Raw genomic sequence first — 22667 nt, forward strand, 5'->3', positions numbered from 1 at the left:
TGGTATAATTTAAATACACTTCTTGAATTACTTCTTTTCACTGAATATCATGAACGCGACTGAACCCGAGCGAGCGGAGCGAGCGAGGGGGGAGGGGAGGGTGTGGGAGGGGGTGTCCCCCTCCCACGGTAAGAACTTTTTGCATTTTGGTGTTGTAAATGGTGCAATTAGATGCATGTTTTTGCGCGTTTTATCGACGTGAAATAGTCCCACTTGTTTAACGTAGCAGTATATTTTAGTGTAGATTATTATTGAACAATTTGCCTATAAAATGGTATACGTTAAATACACTTCTTGTATTAATTCTTTTCACTGAATATCATGAACGCGACTGAACCCGAGCGAGTGGAGCGAGTGAAGGGGGAGGGGAGGGTGTGGGAGGGGGTGTCCCCCCTCCCACGGTGAGAATTTTTGCATTTTGATGTTGCAAATGATGCAATTTGATGCATGTTTTTGCGTGTTTTAACGAGTTGAAACAGTCCCACTTGTTTAAGGTTGCAGTATATTTTGATGTAGATTATCATTGAACAATTTGCCTATATAATGGTATAATTTAAATACACTTCTTGTATTAATTCTTTTCACTGAATGTCATGAACGCGACTGAACCCGAGCGAGCAGAGCGAGCGAGGGGGAGGGGAGGGGGTGTCCCCCCTCCCACGGTGAGAACTTTTTGCATTTTGATGTTGCAAATGGTGCAATTTGATGCATGTTTTTGCGCGTTTTATTGACGTGAAACAGTCCCACTTGTTTAAGGTTGCAGTATATTTTGATGTAGATTATCATTGAACAATTTGCCTATAAAATGCTATCATTTAAATACGCTTCTTGTATTACTTCTTTTCACTGAATATCATGAACGCGACTGAACCCGAGAGAGCGGAGAGAGCGGAGAGAGCGAGGGGGGAGGGGAGGGTGTGGGAGGGGGTGTACCCCCTCCCACGGTGAGAACTTTTTGCATTTTGATGTTGCAAATGGTGCAATTTGATGCATGTTTTTGCGTGTTTTAACGAGATGAAACAGTCCCACTTGTTTAAAGTTGCAGTATAATTTAGTGTAGATTATTATTGAACAATTTGCCTATAAAATGGTATCATTTAAATAATCTTCTTGTATTAATTCTTACACTGAATATCATGAACACTGTCTGTTCAGCAGTCAAACAGAAAACGCATGCACACGAGGGTGTAGATAGGGGCATATCCCCTCCCACACGAAGGTGATTTTGCGTTTTCAGACCTGAAATTCAGCGATCTGTTGCAAATTTTTGGTGTAATACTTTTTCATCGAAGTGATAAAATCACGGAATGTAGCTCTTATTCCGAATGTGCACCATCTGTGTATATGTATAAAGTCTAGTGAGGTATATATAGAGGAAGGGGGATTCCTCCTCCTGCTCGCAGAGCTTTTGCGTTTTTAGAATTGAAATAAAGCGATCTGGGTAAAGCCACAGTCTATACTTCTATGCATGGTGGAAGGGGGGGGGGAGGGGCGGGGGAGCAGGGAGAAGGCGTGGGCGAGTGTTATCCCCACCCTTCCCTTCCGATCGAGCTTTTGCCTTTTTAAGGTTGAAATTGAGATATCTCATCTACGCATTTTTGATGGAATCAACATTTGGGAAATCACACACACACACACACACACACACACAAAACTGATTGGGGGGCTGAGGGAGGAAAGGGTCGATTAAAAGGGGAAATTCCCCTTATACATGAGGGAACCTTGAGTTTTCGGAATATAAGTGATAAGTCTTGTGCACTCAGAATTATTCATAATTTTTTGTAAATCTAAAAAGTGTACTAAGCTAGGGAAAGAGGCACAGAGGGGGAGGGTTCGGGAGGGGGTATCCCCCTCCCAAGCACGAGAGATTTTGCATATTTTGAATTGAAATTCAACGATCTGGTGCACATTTTGAGTGAAATATTCAAAAAATATCTTATTTGATGAAAGGTTGCAAAGGAGACCCGCTTCATGTGCATGCATATACAGTATACGCGCATTTTTTTTTTCCGCCTCCCAAATCCCCGGTCCAAATCTTAGGGGGGGGGGGGGGGGTGGGGGCGATCGCCCCCATCGCCCCCCCCCCCCCCTGGCTACGCCAGTGTGTACAGTGGATATGAATAAGCAAATGAATGAGGTAACCATGTCATAACGTCACAACTTTCCAATGATCGTGTACAAAAAAAAAAATGACGAACTTCAATGTTTCTGTCGTTGAAGTCTGACACATGATGTTATACTTGCTTGAAAACTTCAGATACTGTTCAGTTAGATATACGAGGATTTAAACCTCGGGCATATTGTGTATGATCGAAAAACTGAAAATTTCAACATTTTATGTACAAACAGTAATATGGCAAGTTGTGAGGGTATGCCATTCTCACATTGCCATTTGCATATTCATATTGACCGTTTAAGAACTGTTTCCTAAAAATCAGCGAAGCTTCAAAATGTCATATCTTCCTCATTTTTCAACCGATTTCGATCAAAATTTTACTGTAGCACTCGTAATATCTAACTCTTTCCTTTAACACTAACTTCATTAGGACTGGATTTCCCCTATTAAGTATACACGCGCTTGAAAGTACACGTACATAGGCCTATCTATGTTTCGCAGCGTTCGAAAAATCAGGTTTCACCGGTTTGACTCCAGCTCGCCCTCTACATGATAACTAGAGACGAGGATCCGTGACGTCAGTAACGAGCAAAAACAGACCACACGTGTATCAAGCGCACAATAGGTAATACCTAAAATTTAAGTTGCAAGATATTTCATAGCACCATTCAGCGAGCCCGTACGTTTTTGTTATAATAGCATGCAGGTTAAGTAATTTTGCCCCTCTTAAACTCTTCTCATATTTCAATTATATCTTAAATGGCTGAGAAGCCGCACAGCAGTGCAAAGAGGTTATTACGATCTGCGGCAGGAGACAAATGGTGGATGGAAGCAGAGTACAGCTTGTGGCAAAGAGCCCATCTTCAAACTTAGCTGGGGAAACTTCTACACTGGCATCAAGTACGAAAAAGTGGGTTCTCTGCGAGGAGAAAGGTAAGATACTTTCAATACGATAGTCAGTCTTATGTAGGCAAACCAGCAAGCAAGCAAGCAAACAAACAAATAAAGATGGCTTGTAGAGAGTGTACAGAAGATGCAGTTGATATAAGACTGCCTTATTAAAGGGGAAAATCAGTCCAAATATAGATTAGTCTGATAAAACGTGCAATTGTTTCTTCCTGAAGAGTACATGTATTATTTTCTTGAACTGAGACAATGAAAGTTCTTGTGGACGTGCTTAATATTTACGATGGTATTGCTTGAAATTGAATCTTCAAAAAACAAAATGGAACGTATTTTTTTATTTCCTTTCTTATGTTGGATGTTTATAGATTTTGAATAAATTTCTTCTAGTCGGTGTAGGACAGACTTAGAGCAAATATGCCTTTGTTTTCGTCAGATTCGCCGCTGGTGGAGCGCTCTTTTGCAGTCATCTCGGGAGCCGATTTATTCTTCGTAGTTGACTTGAGAGTGGTTAACCCAGAGGAGATAAAACTTGGCCGTTTCAGTACGTATATATGGGCATCGCCCTCACCGACCCCCACTGTCCTGTCATTTGACCCTGTTGGGAAGGCTGTGTACTGGATTCATGAGGAAACAAACTCGATCTTCCGGACTTCTCTTCTAGACAAGGCAACCACTAGCATCACTGCAAGTAAGGAGAGAATACAGATTTTTTTTTGAAAGCTTTAAAATTTGTACTAACTCTCAAAAGAGTAAAATCATTCCAATTTAGCTATACACCCCTTCTCCTTTTTTGTCAAATTAATCAAAGTACTCTTGAAATTTCAGTGTTTCCTTTCACAGAGTTCCATACTAATACTTACGTTATCCTACTTTGGAAACAAAATTAACTGGAATTGGTTTACAATAATGTTTTGAATATCATATTGTTATTGCCACTCATTTACAAAAAGCGCCAGGGTTGCCTGCAGTGGCGTATCTAGGGAAAACGGCGCTCTGGGCAAGCGCGAAAATTGCGCCCCTAATTTCTGAAAAGTGTTCAACCCCAACCCCATCCCGGTAGGGACTTTAAAACAAGTCCACATGATATGCTTTTCAAGCACTTAACAGGGGTCCTTTTGAGGGTCATTTTTTACTAATTAAATCTTAAAATTCTAATCAGGTTATAGTAACGGCCTTATAGATAACGATTTATATCAACATACTGAGAACTTGAAAAAATACTCTAAATTAGAACTCGCGAGTGAGCCGAAATTCGTATATTTCCGCGTCATCATTACGTTTTGTTCTTATCTCGTTTGATTTGGTTTGCTGCTCCCCCTTCCCCTTTTTTTCTTCTTCTTTTTTTTTCGGGTTTTTCTTTGCGCCCCCAAGGAGTGGCGCCCGGGGCACGTGCCCCCCTTGTCCCCCCCCCCCCCCCCCAGATACGCCACTGGTTGCATGTGACATTCAAGATCCAAACAGATAATGTAGTTTTCACAGTTCCACATTTGTTCCGATTTACTTGGTTTGTATTCAATCAGGGTTAGTGACATTTTAACATTAGATCCAATAAATTCATTTTTAAAGCGTACGTACAGTTGACGGGATTTCGATAAGATGGCGACAATGTTTCACATTGAATTTAACTCCCTTCAATGTTTGAATCTCAGTCTCTCCTTTACGAACGCGTCATATTCCCAATTTTAAGAAAACAATCTGTGGGGTTCATGAATACACAGACACACAAAGAAACACACACACACACACACACACACACACATATATATATATATATATATATATATATATATATATATATTTAAACAAAGAGAGGGAAAACTCACCAGAAACAAATACTAAATAGATAGTGACAACTTTGAGCAAAGAGAATGGGTTTTTATCGGGATTCGAACCCGAGACCTCCGGATTACTTGACCGGTGCTCTACTGACTGAGCTATTGAAAGTCCTAGCGATCCGGAGGTCTCGGGTTCGAATCCCGATGAAAACCCATTCTCTTTGCTCAAAGTTGTCACTTTATATTCATTGTATTTTATATACACATATATGGATATAGATATAGATATATAGGTGTGTGTATTTTGTTTGTTTACCTGTCTCTCTTCCTATATAACTCCCCCATTTCCTGTCTATTCGCATGTCGTTTATCTATGTTTTGTTTTGGTTTCCTTTGTGTCGCAAGGTTTGTCGGGTAAAGGACTCTCCCTATCCCTCGACCACTCCGATCAGAAATTGTACGTGTTGAGCTACAACGAAATCGGAAATATCTTAACAGTTTTGCGTACAGGTATGAACCGGGGTCCAATACGTATCATTCAACGGTTTCGCAGTTCCGGAGTAAATCCAGCCATGCATCTTGACATGACCAACAGGTGACTATTGAACTTCCTTTAAAGGGATGGTACAGTATTGGTGGAGATGAGAATTGGGCTTTTAACTTTTTGTGAGATACACTTACCAAGAAAACACTTATGACATAGTACAAAACATGCCATTTTAAGAAAAAAAAAATCAAAATTTATTTGATGAAAATCGGGTTTGGAATGACTGAAACATCTAAAAACAAAGTAAAACAAAGGGATCGTAATAAAGTGTGGGTCCCACACTTATTAGAACCGCTCTGTTTTGGATATCTCAGCCATTACAAAACCATTTTTCATCAAATTAACGTTGAATTCCCCATGGAATGACATGCTCTTCTATATTTCATGAGAGGTTTCTCATTATCTCACCGAAAAAAAAAATGTTAAAATATCAAATTTGGTCTCAACCAAAACTATACGATCCCTTTAAAGGAAACCAAAACCCAAAGAGAAATGTAGATGGAGTGAAAGTAGCAACATTTTCAAGTTCAAGTTGATTCATTTCAACCCAACAAAACATTTAAGGATACGATGAAATGTTCGCGTTTACGAATAACATCACGAAATCAGTACAACAATGTGATGAACATAATAAATATGTAATAAAAACACAGTAAATTATTAACAGAAATACAAATGATTGATGCATTATGGTAAACTCGGAAACAAAATTGTCGGAAAAAGAAGGGAATGCTCTTGGAGATCAATTGTCACGTCAAGTTCCATCATGGATCCTGGAACCATAAATTTCTAGTAGACCTACGTGTCTGAGCAGTACTGCTTTTTGGACCGTTTGCACTCGGTCGGTCACACCCACATCGTTCAAGTAACGTCGCAACTGCTTTAACGACAATAGGGATCACCTTCGTTTTCATATGCCACCGGCGGCGCAGTTCTCTGGCTAGGTCCTGGTACTTTTCTAACTTTTCCTTCTCTTTCTCGGCTACTCTGCTGTCTTCCGGTACCGCAACATCGACAACCATGCATATTTGTCGAGCCCTTATTTCTACGACGACGATGTCCGGACGCTTATGCTGATGACATTGTCAGTTTGAACATCGAAATCCCACACGATTTTAACTTGGTCAATTCAAAAACTTTCTGCATGTGGTCCGTGGCTATACCATTTGCTTTCACATGGTATTTCATGTTGTCTGCAAGGCTCCCAGTGAACGACTTGTGTCAGTTTGTCATGTCGTCTTTTGTACTCTTTTTGCGCCAGTTTACTACAGCCACATATACGGTATGTTGCACTGTCTCGTCTGTTTCTCGGCATATCCTGCATACGGTATCCACGTCTCTCTTCTGTACCTTGGTTTTTAGAGCATTCCTTGGCAGTGCTTCCTCTTGGGCAGCAATGATCAGTCCTTCTGTCTCCTTCAGTTCTTCTTTCTCTAGCCATAACCATGTGTCATTACTGCTAATGTTCTCCGTCTGTCTGCAGATTTGCTCGAGTAGCTTTTTCTCTCCATTTTGCGGATCTTTCCGTTCGTTTTGGGGTTTTGAAAGTAAATGGATCAATGGCGTTGACATCCTTTCCACATTCCACCCGAATTGCTTGAGAAGGAGTTTTTCCTCACTACTGTTTATGTAATCGTAGAGGCTGATTTGCTCCATTTCCACGGAATCTGAAGCGCTCACGAGCCCTTGGCCTCCTTTCCTTGGCAGCTACAATCTATCGACATCAGCACTCACTTGGTGGGTTTTGTAGATCGAGAGCATCTTTCTTGTCGTTCGATCCATAGCAGTCAATTCCTCCTTCGTCCGTTAATTCCAATTTCAATGAAGCTATAGTCCTCATTCGCTATGAAGCCAGTCATTAACTTCCATATCATGTTCTAGCAAGTTATGGGACTTTAGTTGGAGGCAACATTACCTTTAGATTTGTCCTTCATGATGAGGACCGTCCTGCCTGTCGTCATTCAGTGGGGAATCTCTGCTCTCTCCAGGCACTGCCAGGCAAGCTGTAGAGTTGTTTTGCTATATTCTCATAAACTGCCGTCAAATGTTGGATCCAAAATCCATTCTCTGTATATCACAAGATATAACTTTTGTTTTTGACTGTGATTGTTGATTGTGAATTCTATTACGTAATACTCGTATAAGTCTTCAGAGGTTAGCATTTCCCAGGTGTTTAAGGCAGTGAAGTCACATAATGAAATTCAAAGTAGGTAAAAATTCCAGGCAGTCCCAGTTGGCTATAAATACCCGTGTCAGTGAGCAGTAAGCATCTTTTTCAAGTGTGACGGCAGTGAATTATACCAGGGAGGTGAGACACCTCCCTGATTATACATCTCAAACTTCTATGTCTAGTGATCGGAAAGACGACGTTACCTCTCAACCCCCATCCCCGCGGGGAGATCAGGGCATGGAAGGCCGCCTTGAAGCTCAACTAGAGAGACCGAGATACTCTCCCGCTTCATGGATAGGGCGGCGGCACACCGTGGTAATGACAAACGGCATGCGAGCCATGCCAGCTGGTGCAGGAGAGCTTCTCCTCCCGGCGATTAGTCCGGACATGCGAGCCATGTCCGCGGGGACAGGGGCGCTGCCCCGCCCATCGAAGACTTCAGCGAGCTAGCCATCCCCATCGGCAGCTCATCAGACGACGATATTCTCATGTCAGCCTCCTTCCTGGCAAAACTGATTACATTGCCCTGTATGGGTGGCCTTGACTCTGCCCTTGTGGTTATGGTCATTTTGACAACCGAATTGATCCGGATGCCATGCCCTTACAACCAAACTCTTTCAAAGCCTGGTACCAAATTTGATTTTAACTTAAATTCTGATCTCATTTGGGCCAAATTTAAAAATTGGCTGATTTGCTAATGAAGGCAGTCACACTGCCACATCAGAAGGTAAGTCTCTATAAAATCGCGAAGCAAATGCTCAATTGCCATTGAATGCCCAAGCAGTTCTCACACCAAAGATCGAGAGCAAAATTTGGGCGATCCTCCTTCACGAGGCCTTGGGTCTTGTGAGCTCCCAACTTCTACAACAAAATGTAGTGAAGGGACTTCTACCACATAGATAAATCCTTTCTGAAATTCACAGATCATGCACGGATAATCATCCATGCAATTGACACAACGAGAATATTAACAACTCATGTCACCATCGATGGCCTGACACTCCCGGGCTTTGCTTATCGTATGATCTGAGCATGCACCATCGAGGTATCTTGAAACCCCTTCTCAACCCTTCTCAACAACACTTGCGCAGCAAGTCGATTCCACTTGGTAGAAAGTTGTTCAGAAAGACATCTGAGAAAAATTGACAAGTGTCACATAAGCACACATCGTGTGTCAGGAATGTCTCTACGCAAGCCAGCAAAAGAAAAAAGAAAAAAGATGAGTACTGTCCAAAACCGTTCAGTGCTGGAAATTTCAAGCTTTCCAAAGATGACTGGTCAAAATAATTCCTGAGCCTTGGATACTGACCACAATATTTGGCTATGAAACCAATAATTTCATTTTAACCCCATACCAATAAACTTTTCCTCTACAAAGTGTACATTCTACCGAGGAGGAAAAGGCAACCCATGAAGAATTGTCTCCGAAGATTCTCGCAAAGCAAGCTATTAGAGAGATTCCTCACATGGAGTATCAACTCTATTCTAGCGCTACCAAAGACTGGCGGTCTAAATCCAATCATAAATTTGAAAAACAAATTTGTAAGATACGAACACTTCAGAGTGGAACAGTTTCGCTTGATTATACGGCCTCAATTTTGCCCCTCCAAAGGGTGCATATTTATCGGTATCCGTTCACCTTGTTCATCAAGCATAGTCTTTCGAATGGAAATAGTATTTTTACTGCATTCCTTCAGTGCCTTCCATCTGGCCTTAATTCGACCCCACAGAATTTCCTTAAAGTTATGAAACCTGTCTTTGCCTCGGTGAGGAGTAGTGGCATAGAACGATCACCTATTTCGATGATATCCATATTCTTTCTCACACCAGAGAAGAGTGTCTTGACAAAGCCAATTTTATGATCAACTTGTGACCCTTAAAGAGCTTAAGTAAGGATTTCGACAAATCCAGTTTCAACCCAAAGCACGTCGAGACCTTCCTTGGTTCTCATATTAAATCCCAGCAAATGATTTTCAGTTTTTTCCTCAGAACAAGATTGACAAGGTTACTGCCCTTGGATATTCAATCTTGCATGGCAACGAAACCAAATTTCGGGATTTTAATGCCTTCCACAAAGAAATTTACATTCTCGTCACTTGGGACTAGAAAAAATAAATCAACTAATGCTCTGCGTAAAGCAGAAGATGACTTCGACACGAAGTTTGGTTTCGTTATCTTGTCATGCGATACGAAACATTCCTTGGTGGTGGCTGTCTCGCAAGGCAAAGAATTATTTTTTCCATCTTCATTAGCATGATAATTTCAAGCGATGCGTGCATCTCAGTATGGAGAGTAGTTAATTCTCAACAATAACAATTCCTTTGCTCAGAGAGTCTGGAGTGCCAAACAGAATTCCCCGCATAGCAATATGTGTGAACCTCTTGCAATTCAGAACGGTCTTGAAGCCCTGTGTGGCTCGTGTACAAAAAAAAATGTGCTTATTCATAATTCGGTCAGACATTTCTACAGCTAGTAGCATACCTGACCCGAACGAATTCACGGCCAACATTGGAATTGGTGTCTAGCAATTGGATATCAGCTTCACATTCAACAGATGTAGATAATTCTAAAGTTTTCTACTTGTCTCGCAGAGACATGAACAACTAATTACTATTTTACATGTTTTTCACCACATAATCCACAAACTCTATATATTATAGATTAACAACGCTCCTCATGTCAAATGGAAGCCAAGTTTTATTGCCCTGAATTTTGATGCCTTTTTTCCTTACCCCAGAACGTTTTCAGTCCTCCACAAGCTTCAGCTGAACAAGGTGACCTGAGCAATCCTCACTGCCCCAATGGTGGCGGCAGCCATGGGTCTCATTATCGCTCGAAATGCGAATAGCCCCACCTCTATTACTCCACGAGAAAATTCTTGTCCCACACCCTCACCCACCGACGAGCCTCCAGCTCAAACTAGCCGCCTGCATGGGTGCTCTCTGCTAGCGACGACAAGTGGCAGACACATCGCAGCACATTGCAAAGCTCCTTTCATCATCATGGCGAGACAATACCAATAAGCAAAACAAATGAGGGTGCTTGAAGACAGTAGCAATGTCTGTATTCTGAACAATCTTGTGATCCTTTTTAACCCATCTACAGAACACGTTGTCAACATTCTAAGCCTTTAGCATAGCTTTTCAACAAAGCCCACTGCAAGATTAACTCATTGACCTGCTTGGTCTTCCGTACTACCTGAAACCGAGAGCTATGACATAGGCAAACAGCCCTTATAGTCAGACTTATGAAGGGCGTATCTAACTCCGACCCTCGCAAGCCTAAATACAACAAGACTTGGGATGTTTCAATTGTTTTGAATCACTTTTTATCGTTTCAAGATACCTATGAACTATAGATTCCTTCCGTGCCTTGAGCCAAAAACAATTTTCCTAGCTCGTTTCGGCAAAACGTAGGCCTACACAAATGCTGAGACATCTAGTTCTTATGACATTACCGGAAGATGAGGCCACGTTTGCACATTAGAGATATGAAAGGTATATCTCTAACCAGGTTATTAAAGTGCCTTTTTACCTCCAACCCTAAACTCTGTGTTCCGATCAACTCTTCACGAGTATATCAAATGCACAGAACATCTCCAACGAGCAAGTTCAGAAAGCAAACTCATAATTTCTCCGAAACATCCCAACAAATCGGTGACGACAAGCGCAAGCATCTTGGAGCGGAGGCTGAAAGCCAGTTCCTCGCAGCTGCTTGTTTAAACACTTAAAATATACTGTCAATAGCTGTACGTATACATCCCTGTACACTGTACTGACTGCTGCATACAATTAGGTATGAATGTATTGTTGCTATGGGAACATGTACCGAGTTTGTTCTGTCTTCGAGATCAGTATGAAAGGGTACCACAGGACGTACCTCGTGTTCACATACATAAGGATTTGGGAGCACAGTCATCCCGCTATCATCCCAGACTCTGGTCTGGTAAGACATCCAAGGATGCTAATATGAAAGGGGTATCACATTCTCAGCTCATAGCTACAGAAGCGCCGCAACTTCTAAACTTTCGCGCATGGAGTATAAAGGTCTTAACGAAATCTTGTCCACAACTGACTGGACGAACGCTGGTACATTTTGAACCTTCTACCTTCTAACAATTGATTCCACATTATTTCAACAATTCTCAGTTCTGCTGAGTTAGAAAGATACATGTAAATTGTGATAGTATGTGTATACCTGCATATTAGTATCTCAATTAAGAACAATGTCCTAATACGAGTCAAATAAGACACAAGACCATAAATCACGTTACGTTGTGCATTGGAAAATGGCGACACATTATTCGGCCATTCGTTAAGGAGATTCGGTCCACCAAACTGATGAATTTAAACTCTAATATCAACCCAAAATGCAATGGACTTGCCTCTAATTATTGCTGCAATATTACTATGCCGAGTATGAACTGGCTAATGTCTAATTCTTCCTTCAAATGTACATGAATTAAGGAACATGATTATGATTATGTCTTGATTGGAAAATCAGTACAAGAGGTCCATTGTATTTGATTTGTCTGTACGCTATCATGCTTAATCCTGCTCCAGTTAAAGCACGCAAGGTATCAAAATGATATCATGCTCAAAACCTATGCCTTGCACCTTATACTAGTAGGTTCTCAAGCAAACTTTGCTCGAGTTCTCCTCCTGTTTGCGACAATATGTGTCACCATCGATAGACACTCTCTATGCGTGAGGAGTCATGACCAAAGTTTCAACCTTGTTGTGAAAACTGTCCATCATCCGTCTTGTCCTCTTGCCCTCGCTCATGTCACTTGACTGACTTCTGTACGGAACTTTGAACATGCTAACATGCTGAAGACTTATACGAGTATTACGTAATAGAATTCCTAAATATACAAGTAATAAGAAGTATAATTAGAATTCTGTTAGTAATAATGAAGTATAAGTCGAAGAGGTTCCCACCCAGCATCTCATTTAATCGATACTCTTCAGTTCTGAACCCTCCCTGTCCAACACTGTACAGAAGTCAAAACTGGTGGGCCCTACTTTATGCTGATGTTCTGCTTAATTGCTTGACATGAGATGTCCATACGTATAAGAATGCTCCGTGCCTTTGGAACAGCAATGATTGTGCTTTATTTATTGCCTGTCTGTATGATGAGAAGGACCAGTGAGCTAATTGTCTGCATTGCACCCAATACTGCATGGTGTTGCTGGTCTGCCTATCTAAAACCGTATTCTCTTTGAAAAGATGCTTACTGCTCACTGACACGGGTATTTATAGCCAACTGGGACTGCCTGGAATTTTTACCTACTTTGAATTAGGTGATCCGAGTATCCTCTCGGATCACCTTCTGTATCTGTACTGATTCTTTAATCTTCTTTCTTTGTTTCTTTCTTTATTTCTCCTCAAAAGTTGTGCAGAGGTTAGCTCAGAAAGTGCTATGCCTATCAAGTTCAAACTTATACCATGTATGTATCGTGTCCCAAAGACGACAGATCAAGTAAAATCATTGTGATCACTTGACCGTGACGTAACTATGACGTCATTATATGAAAACACATTCTCAATCATATCTCATTAATGGAATGGAATTTTTCAATGAAATTTACGTCACATATATTTCAAGTCAGCGAATTCTACTCATATTTTCAAAATTCATATTTTCTCTTAAAACGCGCGCGTACGCGAGCGTTGAAATATTTGTATGCTCCAATCGGGCTCAATTTTTTTTTTTGGCACACGTTTCAGACCATTTACAGCATTTTTTGAAAAATTGAAAAAATCGGACGGACGCGTACGCGCGCACCTATATACGCACGCACAGCTCATATGCAATACAAATTTCCCGTTTTTTCACTGTGATCTGATGTCTGAAATGTCAAGGAATATTTCTACCAAGTTTCAAGTCAATCTGACTCAATATGATGTCATACGGGCCCGTCAAAGTTGAAATTCCGCGCGCGCGTCAATGGCGATAGACAGTGCAACTATGCCAAAAAACCGCCAATTTTCAATTTAATTTTACTCGTCAGGATGGACAGTGACCCCCCATTTCTTTTACATATTCTGAAAGCTGATGAGTTGTACATGTCATTTCATGGGTTGGCGATGCTGAAAAAAATGATTAAAAGATATCAAATTTCTTAATAAAGTAAAAAAAGTAAATTTTCAAAATGACGTCATCAAATTTCAAGTTCATTCGAGCGTATCTCACTTATCCTTTGCCAATTTTCACCGAGATTTCAGTATGTTGTAGCTTATTTAATGTTCTTTCAAAAATGTACTACAAAATTTTGATTGGATGACGTTATCACCTCGTAAAAATGGATTGAAAGTCATCTTGTCAAATTTGACCAGTTTACGTGTAATCTCTATGGGAGTGCAGTTTTTCTGGAAATGAAAATTGACATGACTGTCTTTATCGAGCATTAACTCACTTATGCTTCCGTGAATTTCTCCCAGATTTTAATATGTTGTAGCTAAGACTTTGGGCTATCGTTAACGTTCCGTTCATTTTTTCATACGTTGTCGGGATCACGTGAAAAAACTTGGTTGAAATTAAAGCTTATCTTCGATGTATTGAAATATTTCTTTCTTTCTGCAACTTTCTGTGTAATAACTCAAGAAAAACATACCCTATCACCACCATATTTTGCATATGTTTAGTTCATGTCACGAACATTATTTCACAAAATAACAACTACTTAATCAGACGCCATCTTGGGTATGTAAATTAGGATCAAAGGTCATAAATGTTTCATCCTGTATCTTGGTAAATATATGTCCTATCTTTCTCACATTTTGCACACGTAAAGACCATGTTACAAGGATCATTTTACAAAAAAACCACTAATTGCTCAGATGCCATCTTGGGTGTGCAAAGTGGGGTCAAAGGTCATATGTACTTCTTTCTCAATCTTCGCTATTACGTGTTATGTCTATGGGAGGGAGTTTTTCTAGATGTGAAATTGACATGACTATCTTTATCAAGCACTAGCTCACTTATGCTTCAGTGAATTTCTCCTAGATTTTAATATGTTGTAGCTGAGACTTTGTGCTATCATGTAAGTGCCCTTTGTTTTTCACACGATGTTGGTATCACGTCAAAATACTTGGTTGAAATTAAAGGTCATCAACGATGTATTGAAATATTTCTTTCTTTTTGCAACTTTATGTGCAAAAACTCAAGAAAAACATACCCTATCACCACCATATTTTTCACATGTTTAGTTCATGTCACGTACATTATTTCACAAAATAACAACTACTTGATCAGACGCCATCTTGGGTATGTAAATTAGGGTCAAAGGTCATAGATGTTTCATCCTGTATCTTGGTGAATACATGTCCTATCTTTCCCATATTCTGCATACGTAAAGACCATGTTACAGGGATCATTTTATAAACTAACCACTTTTTGCTCAGATGCCATCTTGGGTGTGCAAAGTGGGGTCAAAGGTCATATGTACTTCTTTTTCTATCTTCGCTTTGACGTGTTATCTCTATGGGAGGGAATTTTTTAGATGTGAAAATTGACATGACTCTCTTTATCGAGCACTATCTTCGGTGAATTTCTCTCAGATTTTAATATGTTGTAGCTGAGACTTTGCACTATCAGGACTCGAATCATTGATTAAAAAAAATCGGATCACCTGAATTTGTCAGTGATGACAAATTACAATCTCTAGTTTCATTATGTGACTTCACTGCCTTAAACACCTGGGAAATGCTAACCTCTTCGACTTATACTTCATTATTACTAATAGAATTCTAATTATACTTCTTGTTACTTGTATAATTTAGGAATTATTATTATTATGTCAGAATTGCTTTATGTATCACAAAGGAATTGTTACATTTCACAGACTAACAGTACAAAGCTGCGCACAATTTCAGAATTCCATTGTGACCTCATCATGCAAAATAGTATACACGGCCTACATAAAAAGATGAGGTCACAAAGCGATGTGAATTTTGCAAATAGTGTTTCATGGAGTGACAAAATGAAAACATTTTGGCATAACTGAAAATACCTAATATCACGTGATGCTCTTTAACCAATCACTGGCGGGTAAGATTTTTTTTTATCCAAATGTTATATCTTCTATTCACAGACTGATTTATCTGGTCCTCAACGCGAGTATGGTGATGAGAGTGACATTTGAAGGACACGTCAAGAATGCGATAGTTTCAGAAGGGGAACCTCTCTCTCCACGGACAGGCATTAATTTTGAACGTAAGGAGCTGTCTTTTAAAGTTGTTTCCCCCACTTTGATATCCCTCTAACAAACTCAAACATATTTTTAAATATAGATTATCATGTAATTTCTATTCTGTTACCTTTCCGCTGTCCAACCTTTAACGTGATTTGCTTTGCAGTTTAGATAAAAGAAGAAAAGAAATAAGAAGATTCAAAGTTTTTAAAATCATTTTTCTATGATAATATCCCAGCATGAAAAAATACAGTGTCCCGCAGTGTGAGAAACCACGGTGAACACAGTGTGAACACGGAGTAAACACAGTTTGAAATCTCTTCACACTGTTAAATTGTAGCGTTTTAATGGTGTGAACACAATGTGAGACATCAATTAACAGTGTGAAATAAAGCATTACTATTCAAACACTCTGTTAAAAACTACAAAACAGTGTGAAATCATCTTTACACTGTTAATTCGAGCGCTTTCACATAGTCGACAATGTGAACACACTGTGGGACACTGTGTTCGTTCCAGTAGGATGACCGTTTCTGAGAGACATTCTCATCTGTGATAAGTGTTATATCATTACTCCAAGTCTGTGCTCATTCATTTATAAAATGGGCTGATAAGTAGCAGTTTCACTGACCTATTATGTTGGGATTCCTTTCAAATGAAATTTTCTCGTATAGATATATTTGTGAACTACTACTTGGTTGAACGTTTGAATGTTGTCAATTTTGCTGTTTAGAGAGCCCAGTAAAAGTTACTTCATCTTTCCTGACATACTCTGAAATAACAAATAGGCTAAAATACTGAGGTTTTCCCGTTCATTTCTATTTTCTTTTTTCATTTAGTAGAGAATCGTATAGTTCAATCTTGCCCCGAGTAATCTGGAATATGGCAATCCTCGTTTAAAAGTCGTTTTTCATCGATCATTTTCGAACAAAGTCTATTCAATTTAGTCATTTTTTCCACACATGGTTTTCGTCAGTGACAACACTGAAGGGGCAACCCTGAATAAATAAAATACTTTTATTATTATCAAATTATCATTATTATTACTATCACTATTATTATTGTTATTATTACTATTATTATCATTACCATTATTATTACTATCACTATTATCATTATTATCATTATTATTTTTACTATTATTATCATTATCATTATCATTATTATTAGTAGTAGTAGTAGTAGTATCATTAATTACAATTCAAATTCGTCCCCCAATCGCAGCACACGCACAGCGAAAGCAATTTCGTCTTTTATCGATCACTTTCGTTAAGTTTTCCTTCAAATTCATCTCTTATTCTCTTATTCTTGTGATTTCCTGGTTATTTCACACTCTAATCAGGATACACATGGATATAACATACTCTCATACAAGCGAAAACAGTGATTCGCGATTTCCAGGCGGAAATGATTAAAAACAATTGTACATGTAAAATGTAATTTTAACAGAAATTATGCTTTCTGCATGTTTTAGTTTTTGTGTTTTTATATGTATCACGGTGTGTAACATTATTGTGTGTGTCTGAGCTTTTGTGTGGAGGATGGGGTAGACGTGTGTAACTATTACTCCTAAAAATTGTGGAAATAGTGAAAAGTTGTACGAAAAATAAAGTAACCAAAATGTCTCATCAGAAACGATATGAAATGAATTTGAAGAAAATTTGACGAAAATGATTGCTAAAAGAAGAAATTGCTCTTGCTGGTATGTCTGTTACGAGTGTGATGGACGAATTTGAATTATAGATAACCAATGAGTGACAAAATGACTAAATTAAGTAGATTTTGATCGAAAATGATCGCAAAAAGATCATGTTGAAACTTAAGCTAGTATCTCACCAAAGGAGACGTCTCCGCGACGTCTCCAACTTATCAGTCGCAGCAGTCACGGAGACGTCTCCAACATAATAATGTCTTGCTGTCTCACCAACGAGACGTCTCTGAGACGAGTTATGGCAGGTGTCAAAAAAATCAAATATGAGGGAGCCGTTGCAGGATCACCTCGCTTGATCTAGGCAGGATGTCAGCACGCAGATAGGTCACGTGGTTTTTAAAGTAGGTCAAACAGCGTCAAATAGAGTCGGGGAGACGTCGCGGAGACGTCTCCGCGACCTCTCACCAGTTTTTCTGGTCTCCAGCGGGTCTCGGCGACGTCTCTGAGACGTCTCTGAGACATCGCGGAGACGTCGCGGAGACGTCTCAGCAGTCGCGGATATGATTAGTCTCCGCGACGTCTCTGCGACTGATGGAGACGTCTCGGAGACGTCACGGAGACTTCGCTAAAAATCGAACATATTTAGATTTCTTGCGACTAAATGACGACTAATCGGAGACTCTGTAATTTTCGGGAGATGTCTCGGAGACGTCGTGGAGACGTCTCTGCACCTAGCCAAATCTAGAGTCGCAAATTAGTCGCGAACTAGTTTCAAGCGCAGTGAGATACCCCCTTAAGGCCGATTTTTTTTTTCTTTTCCGAAACTGTAGGATTCGATAAACCTTGATGGCAGTCATATTTCTATTGGAATTATAATTATGTTCACTTCAAATAATAAATTCTCTGATAATTGTGATGTCATAATTCCTCGAATCTTGTGAAAATAATGCTTGTATTGACTGGAGAAAGGCTTATCGAGAGGTATGCCTTTTGCTAATTTAATCAACTGGCAATGGCGAGTTATTTTTTTTAAGGCAAAAGGGCTTATCTCTCCATGGGCTTTGCCATTTCATCGTACTCCGTTTACTCTTTTGTGTTAACCGCGCATGGCATTGTATTGAACAGACGATTGATGAACAATGTAGAACGAGATGCATGCAAGCACCTGCAGCAGAGCTGCAACTGCTGAGCGCGGTGAACGGATGCATTGTTATATCCAAAGGGTAACCTTTTTTTCAGGCAGAATTGAGGCATATCTACAGATACGCTTTCCGGCCGAATCAATCAATTAGCAATATGAGAGTGAGTGTTTGGGAGGAAAGGTGTGTATGTGTATGTGTATGTGTATGTGTGTATGGCTTTGCTTCGCGAACGAAGATTTAAGGAAGTCCACGTCTGCTGCAGGCTCGAAAGTGACTGATGAGTCCGATGCGGGACAGGCAGGCACGGTTGCAGCGGTTGCACGGGAAAGTCGGTTGGTTGATGTTGGGTGTTGGGTTTTTCCTCTGTTGTCTTTTTTCTGTTGAGTCGGGCCCTGCGATCATCCTCGAAGGCGGATGTTGCTCGTCGAACAGTAAGGCGCCAAGATGTGCGATCAGAGGCGATAGCAGCCCACCGTCGGTGATCGATGTTGCAGGTGCTCAAGGTTTTTTTCAAGCAGTCATTGTATCTCTTCCTGGGTCCACCTCTGTCTCGGTGTCCAGAAGAGAGCTCACCGTACAGCATGACCTTCGGAAGGCGATGGTCTTCCATTCTCGAGACATGACCAGCCCAGCGCAGTTGAGTTTTCATCAGTGTGGCTTCGATGCTAGTAGTCTCTGCCAGCTCAAGAACTTTGATGTTGGTGACAAAGTCATTCCAGTGGATGTTTAGGATGAAGCGGAGACATCGCTGGTGGAAGCGCTCAAGAAGGCGTAGATGATGCCGGTAGAGGGCCCATGACTCGGATCCGTACAGGAGAGTTGGTAAGACAACGGCTCTGTACACGCTGATCTTTGTCTGCTTTTTCAGGTGGTTGTTTTTCCAGACTCTGTCGTGCAGTCTACCAAAGGCGCTGCTTGCCTTAGCAAGTCTGTTGTCAATTTCTTTGTCGACTCTTGCGTTTGATGTGATGGTGCTGCCGAGATAAGTAAATTGATCAATTGTTTTGAGATCTGTTTGCCCTATGGTGATGTGGGGGGACTGGTAATCCTGTCGAGGAGCCGGCTGATGAAGAACCTCGGTTTTCTTCAGGCTTACTTCAAGGCCAAATGCTTTAGCAGTAACTGCGAAGCAGGACGTTAAGCGCTGGAGAGCAGACTCTGAATGAGCAACAAGAGCGGCATCATCTGCGAAGAGTAGCTCACGGACGAGTAGCTCATGCGTCTTGGTGTGAGCTTGCAGACGTCTCAGATTAAATAGACTGCCATCTGTGCGGTACCGGATGTAAACAGCATCTTCGTTATTGAACTCTTCCATGGCTTGTTTGAGCATCATACTGAAGAAGATGGTAAACAGGGTCGGTGCAAGAACACAACCTTGCTTTACACCGTTGTCAATTGGGAAGGGTTCGGAGAAATCACTGTTATACCTAACCCGGCCTTGCTGGTTTTCATGCAGTTGGATGATCATATTGAGGAACTTCGTGGGACAACCAAGGCGCTCCAGAATTTGCCAGAGTCCTTTCCTACTCACTGTGTCAAAGGCTTTGGTTAGGTCAACAAAGGTAATGTAAAGTCCCTTGTTTTGTTCCTTGCACTTTTCCTGAAGCTGTCTGAGGGCAAAGACCATGTCAACAGTTCCTCTGTTTGCGCGAAAACCACATTGAGATTCTGGGAGAACACTTTCTGCGACACTAGGCGTTAGTCTATTGAGAAGAATTCGAGCAAGGATTTTTCCCGCAATGGAAAGCAGCGTGATTCCTCTGTAGTTGGTGCACTCTGATTTCTCTCCTCTGTTTTTGTACAGGGTGATGATAATTGCATCCCGAAGATCTTGAGGTAGTTGGCCTTGGTTCCAGCAAAGCGTGAAGAACTCGTGAAGCTTGATGTGTAGGGCTTTTCCACCAGCCTTCCATACCTCTAGGGGAATTCCATCCACACCTGCTGCTTTGCCGATTTTCATTTGTTCAATCGCTTTAAGTGTCTCCTCGAGGGTAGGGAGTTCATCCAGCTCAGGTTTAAAGAGCTGTTGGGGAATCTGGAGCAGGGCAGATTCTTGTACTATGCGGTTGGCACTGAAGAGCGACTGAAAGTGCTCTGACCATCGGGTGAGGATGGAGGTCTTGTCGTTGAGGAGAACTTCGCCGTCTGCGCTACGAAGAGGACTTTGAACTTGGTGTGAGGAACCATAGACACTCTTCAGTGCCTCATAAAAACCCTTCAGGTCGCCAGTGTCGGCACAAAGTTGAGTTTGTTTGGCAAGGTTTGTCCACCACTCATTCTTGATCTCTCGAAGTTTGCGCTGGAGGTGACTGCATGCAAGACGGAAGGCACTTTTTTCACTGGACAGGATGGATTCGTGAGATGAGCCTGGTGGGCAGATCGCTTCTTAGCAAGTAGCTTTTTGATCTCCTGATTGCTTTCGTCAAACCAATCCTTGTTCTTCCTGGAAGAGAGCCCCAATATCTCTTTGGAGGATTGTTCTATAGCTGATTTCATCCTAGCCCAAAAGACTTCAGGAGAAATGTCCTTGAATTGGTTTTCATCTTCAAGGCTTGAAATGAAGGTTTAACTTGCAGCGAACAAGCCGATGATCAGTGTGGCATTCAGCACTGGGCATAACTCTGGTGTGAAACACGTCACGTTGGTCTCTCCTGCGAACCAGAATGTAGTCCAGTAGATGCCAGTGCTTGGACCGGGGTGCATCCAGGTAGTCTTTAAACTGTCCCTCTGCTGGAAAAGGGTGTTTGTGATGACTAGTTGTTGTTCTGTGCAGAACTCCAGCAGGAGGCGTCCGTTGTCGTTGCACTTTCCGACGCCATGTTTACCAAGGATTCCTGACCAGGTTTCTGAGTCTTTCCCAACGCGGGCGTTGAAGACACCAAGGATGACAACCTTGTCGTCTTCCCGAACTTGTTGGGAGAAGATGCGCAAATCAGTGTAGAACTTATCCTTTTCTGCTGGTTCCGCCTGAAGGGTTGGGGCATCTACAGAGTGATATATTGACCGTTGCGAAGGGAGAGACGCATGGACATAATCCGGTCAGAGTGGCCTGTAGGAAGGTTTTCGAGCCTGGAGGCGATGGAATTCTTGACCATAAAACCAACTCCTGATAGACGTCGTTCACACCGAGGTTTCCCAGACCAGTAGAGTGTGTAGCCCGCACCATGTTCTTGGAGATTACCTTCATCTGCAAGGCGGACTTCGCTGAGAGCAGCTATGTCTATGTCAAGTCTGGAGAGCTCATGAGCGATGAGGGCGGACCGCCGTTCAGGTCTGTGGCCGTCCGTGTCCAACATTGTTCTGACGTTCCAACATGCTAACTTCAGTTTGTGTACACCTTTTGAAGGAGGTGTGACCTTTTTGTTCTGTTTTGTTCGACCGCTTGGAAGATGCCCGTTGGCCGCGGTTAACCAACTAGGTCAGAGGAGACGAGCTTTGGTTAGGCCACCTTTTCTAGGTCCCTCTCCACGCGGAGCAAGCAGTGCTATCCCTAAAAAGGGCTGCTTGGCCGTTCAAGGTGCTGCCGAATGATGCTGTCGTCTCCAGGTCAGCATTAAGCGACCAATATCCTGAACCGCCTGCATGTAGGATTGGAGCTGCGGCTGCCAGTGACATCTTTCACCTGCCGTTTTCGCCCCTTTCCCATCGCTGCAGGACTTTAAGGGGGAGGAGGACGTGGACATGTCCTCGGGCCTGCGCAAAGGAGCTTTTAAGTGGAGTGCAGTGTGCGCAGTACTGACCCCACTCTTTACACCCAAGGTTCGTGTACTGTAGCCAAGCAAGCTAGGACGTAGCAGCGAGGTTCTTGAGTCGTAGGTTTTACATCGGAGTGTCCTTCTCGTATGCAGGTTGCTTAACTGGGCTGAAGAGGCCTGCCTCCCCTGATATATGGATTATAGCTGTAACCTTCGACCGCTGTCCACAGAATATGGAGTAGCGCGCCCTGAAGAGTCTAACAACTATTGGTCGTTGAATCCGACTTGGTCTCTTTCACTATGGCCGTTGGCTGCCTGGCAGCTCATCCGCCCATAATTAACCAAGCAGATAATTAACCAGCAAAGATAAAAAATAACAGAGAGGAAGATAAAAGTCAAAAGAATAACATTTTCATTTGGCACCGTATAAACTTTACTCAGTGACGATTTTATACTTGTACAGTGTAATA

General features: G+C 41.5%; 1 protein-coding gene across 1 annotated transcript; it reads right to left on the reverse strand.

Annotated features, from left to right (window-relative positions):
• Positions 1 to 7890: 7890 nt before the first annotated feature.
• Positions 7891 to 21798, reverse strand: LOC139743895 (uncharacterized). Its single transcript, XM_071654361.1, has 4 exons — positions 21684 to 21798; positions 21084 to 21486; positions 18754 to 20841; positions 7891 to 8065 (listed from the first exon to the last, which is right to left on the reverse strand). Exons 1-4 carry the CDS (start codon positions 21796 to 21798, stop codon positions 7891 to 7893), a joined length of 2781 nt encoding a protein of 926 aa, XP_071510462.1.
• Between the last annotated feature and the right edge of the window lie 869 nt (positions 21799 to 22667).

Source organism: Diadema antillarum, unplaced genomic scaffold (assembly GCF_040938485.1).
Source record: "Diadema antillarum isolate AM-2024a unplaced genomic scaffold, OU_Dant_1.0 seq00001121_RagTag, whole genome shotgun sequence".
NCBI classification, from domain to species: domain Eukaryota; kingdom Metazoa; phylum Echinodermata; class Echinoidea; order Diadematoida; family Diadematidae; genus Diadema; species Diadema antillarum.

Excerpts from the sequence above, each read along its gene's own strand:
- LOC139743895 (XM_071654361.1), bottom strand. The coding sequence starts at position 21,798 with ATGTTGGACACGGACGGCCACAGACCTGAACGGCGGTCCGCCCTCATC. Across the intron at positions 21,487-21,683 it reads AGTCCGCCTTGCAGATGAAG|ATGCCCCAACCCTTCAGGCG; the intron begins GTAATCTCCAAG and ends ATCACTCTGTAG. Across the intron at positions 20,842-21,083 it reads GCCACACTGATCATCGGCTT|TGAAAAAAGTGCCTTCCGTC; the intron begins GTTCGCTGCAAG and ends CATCCTGTCCAG.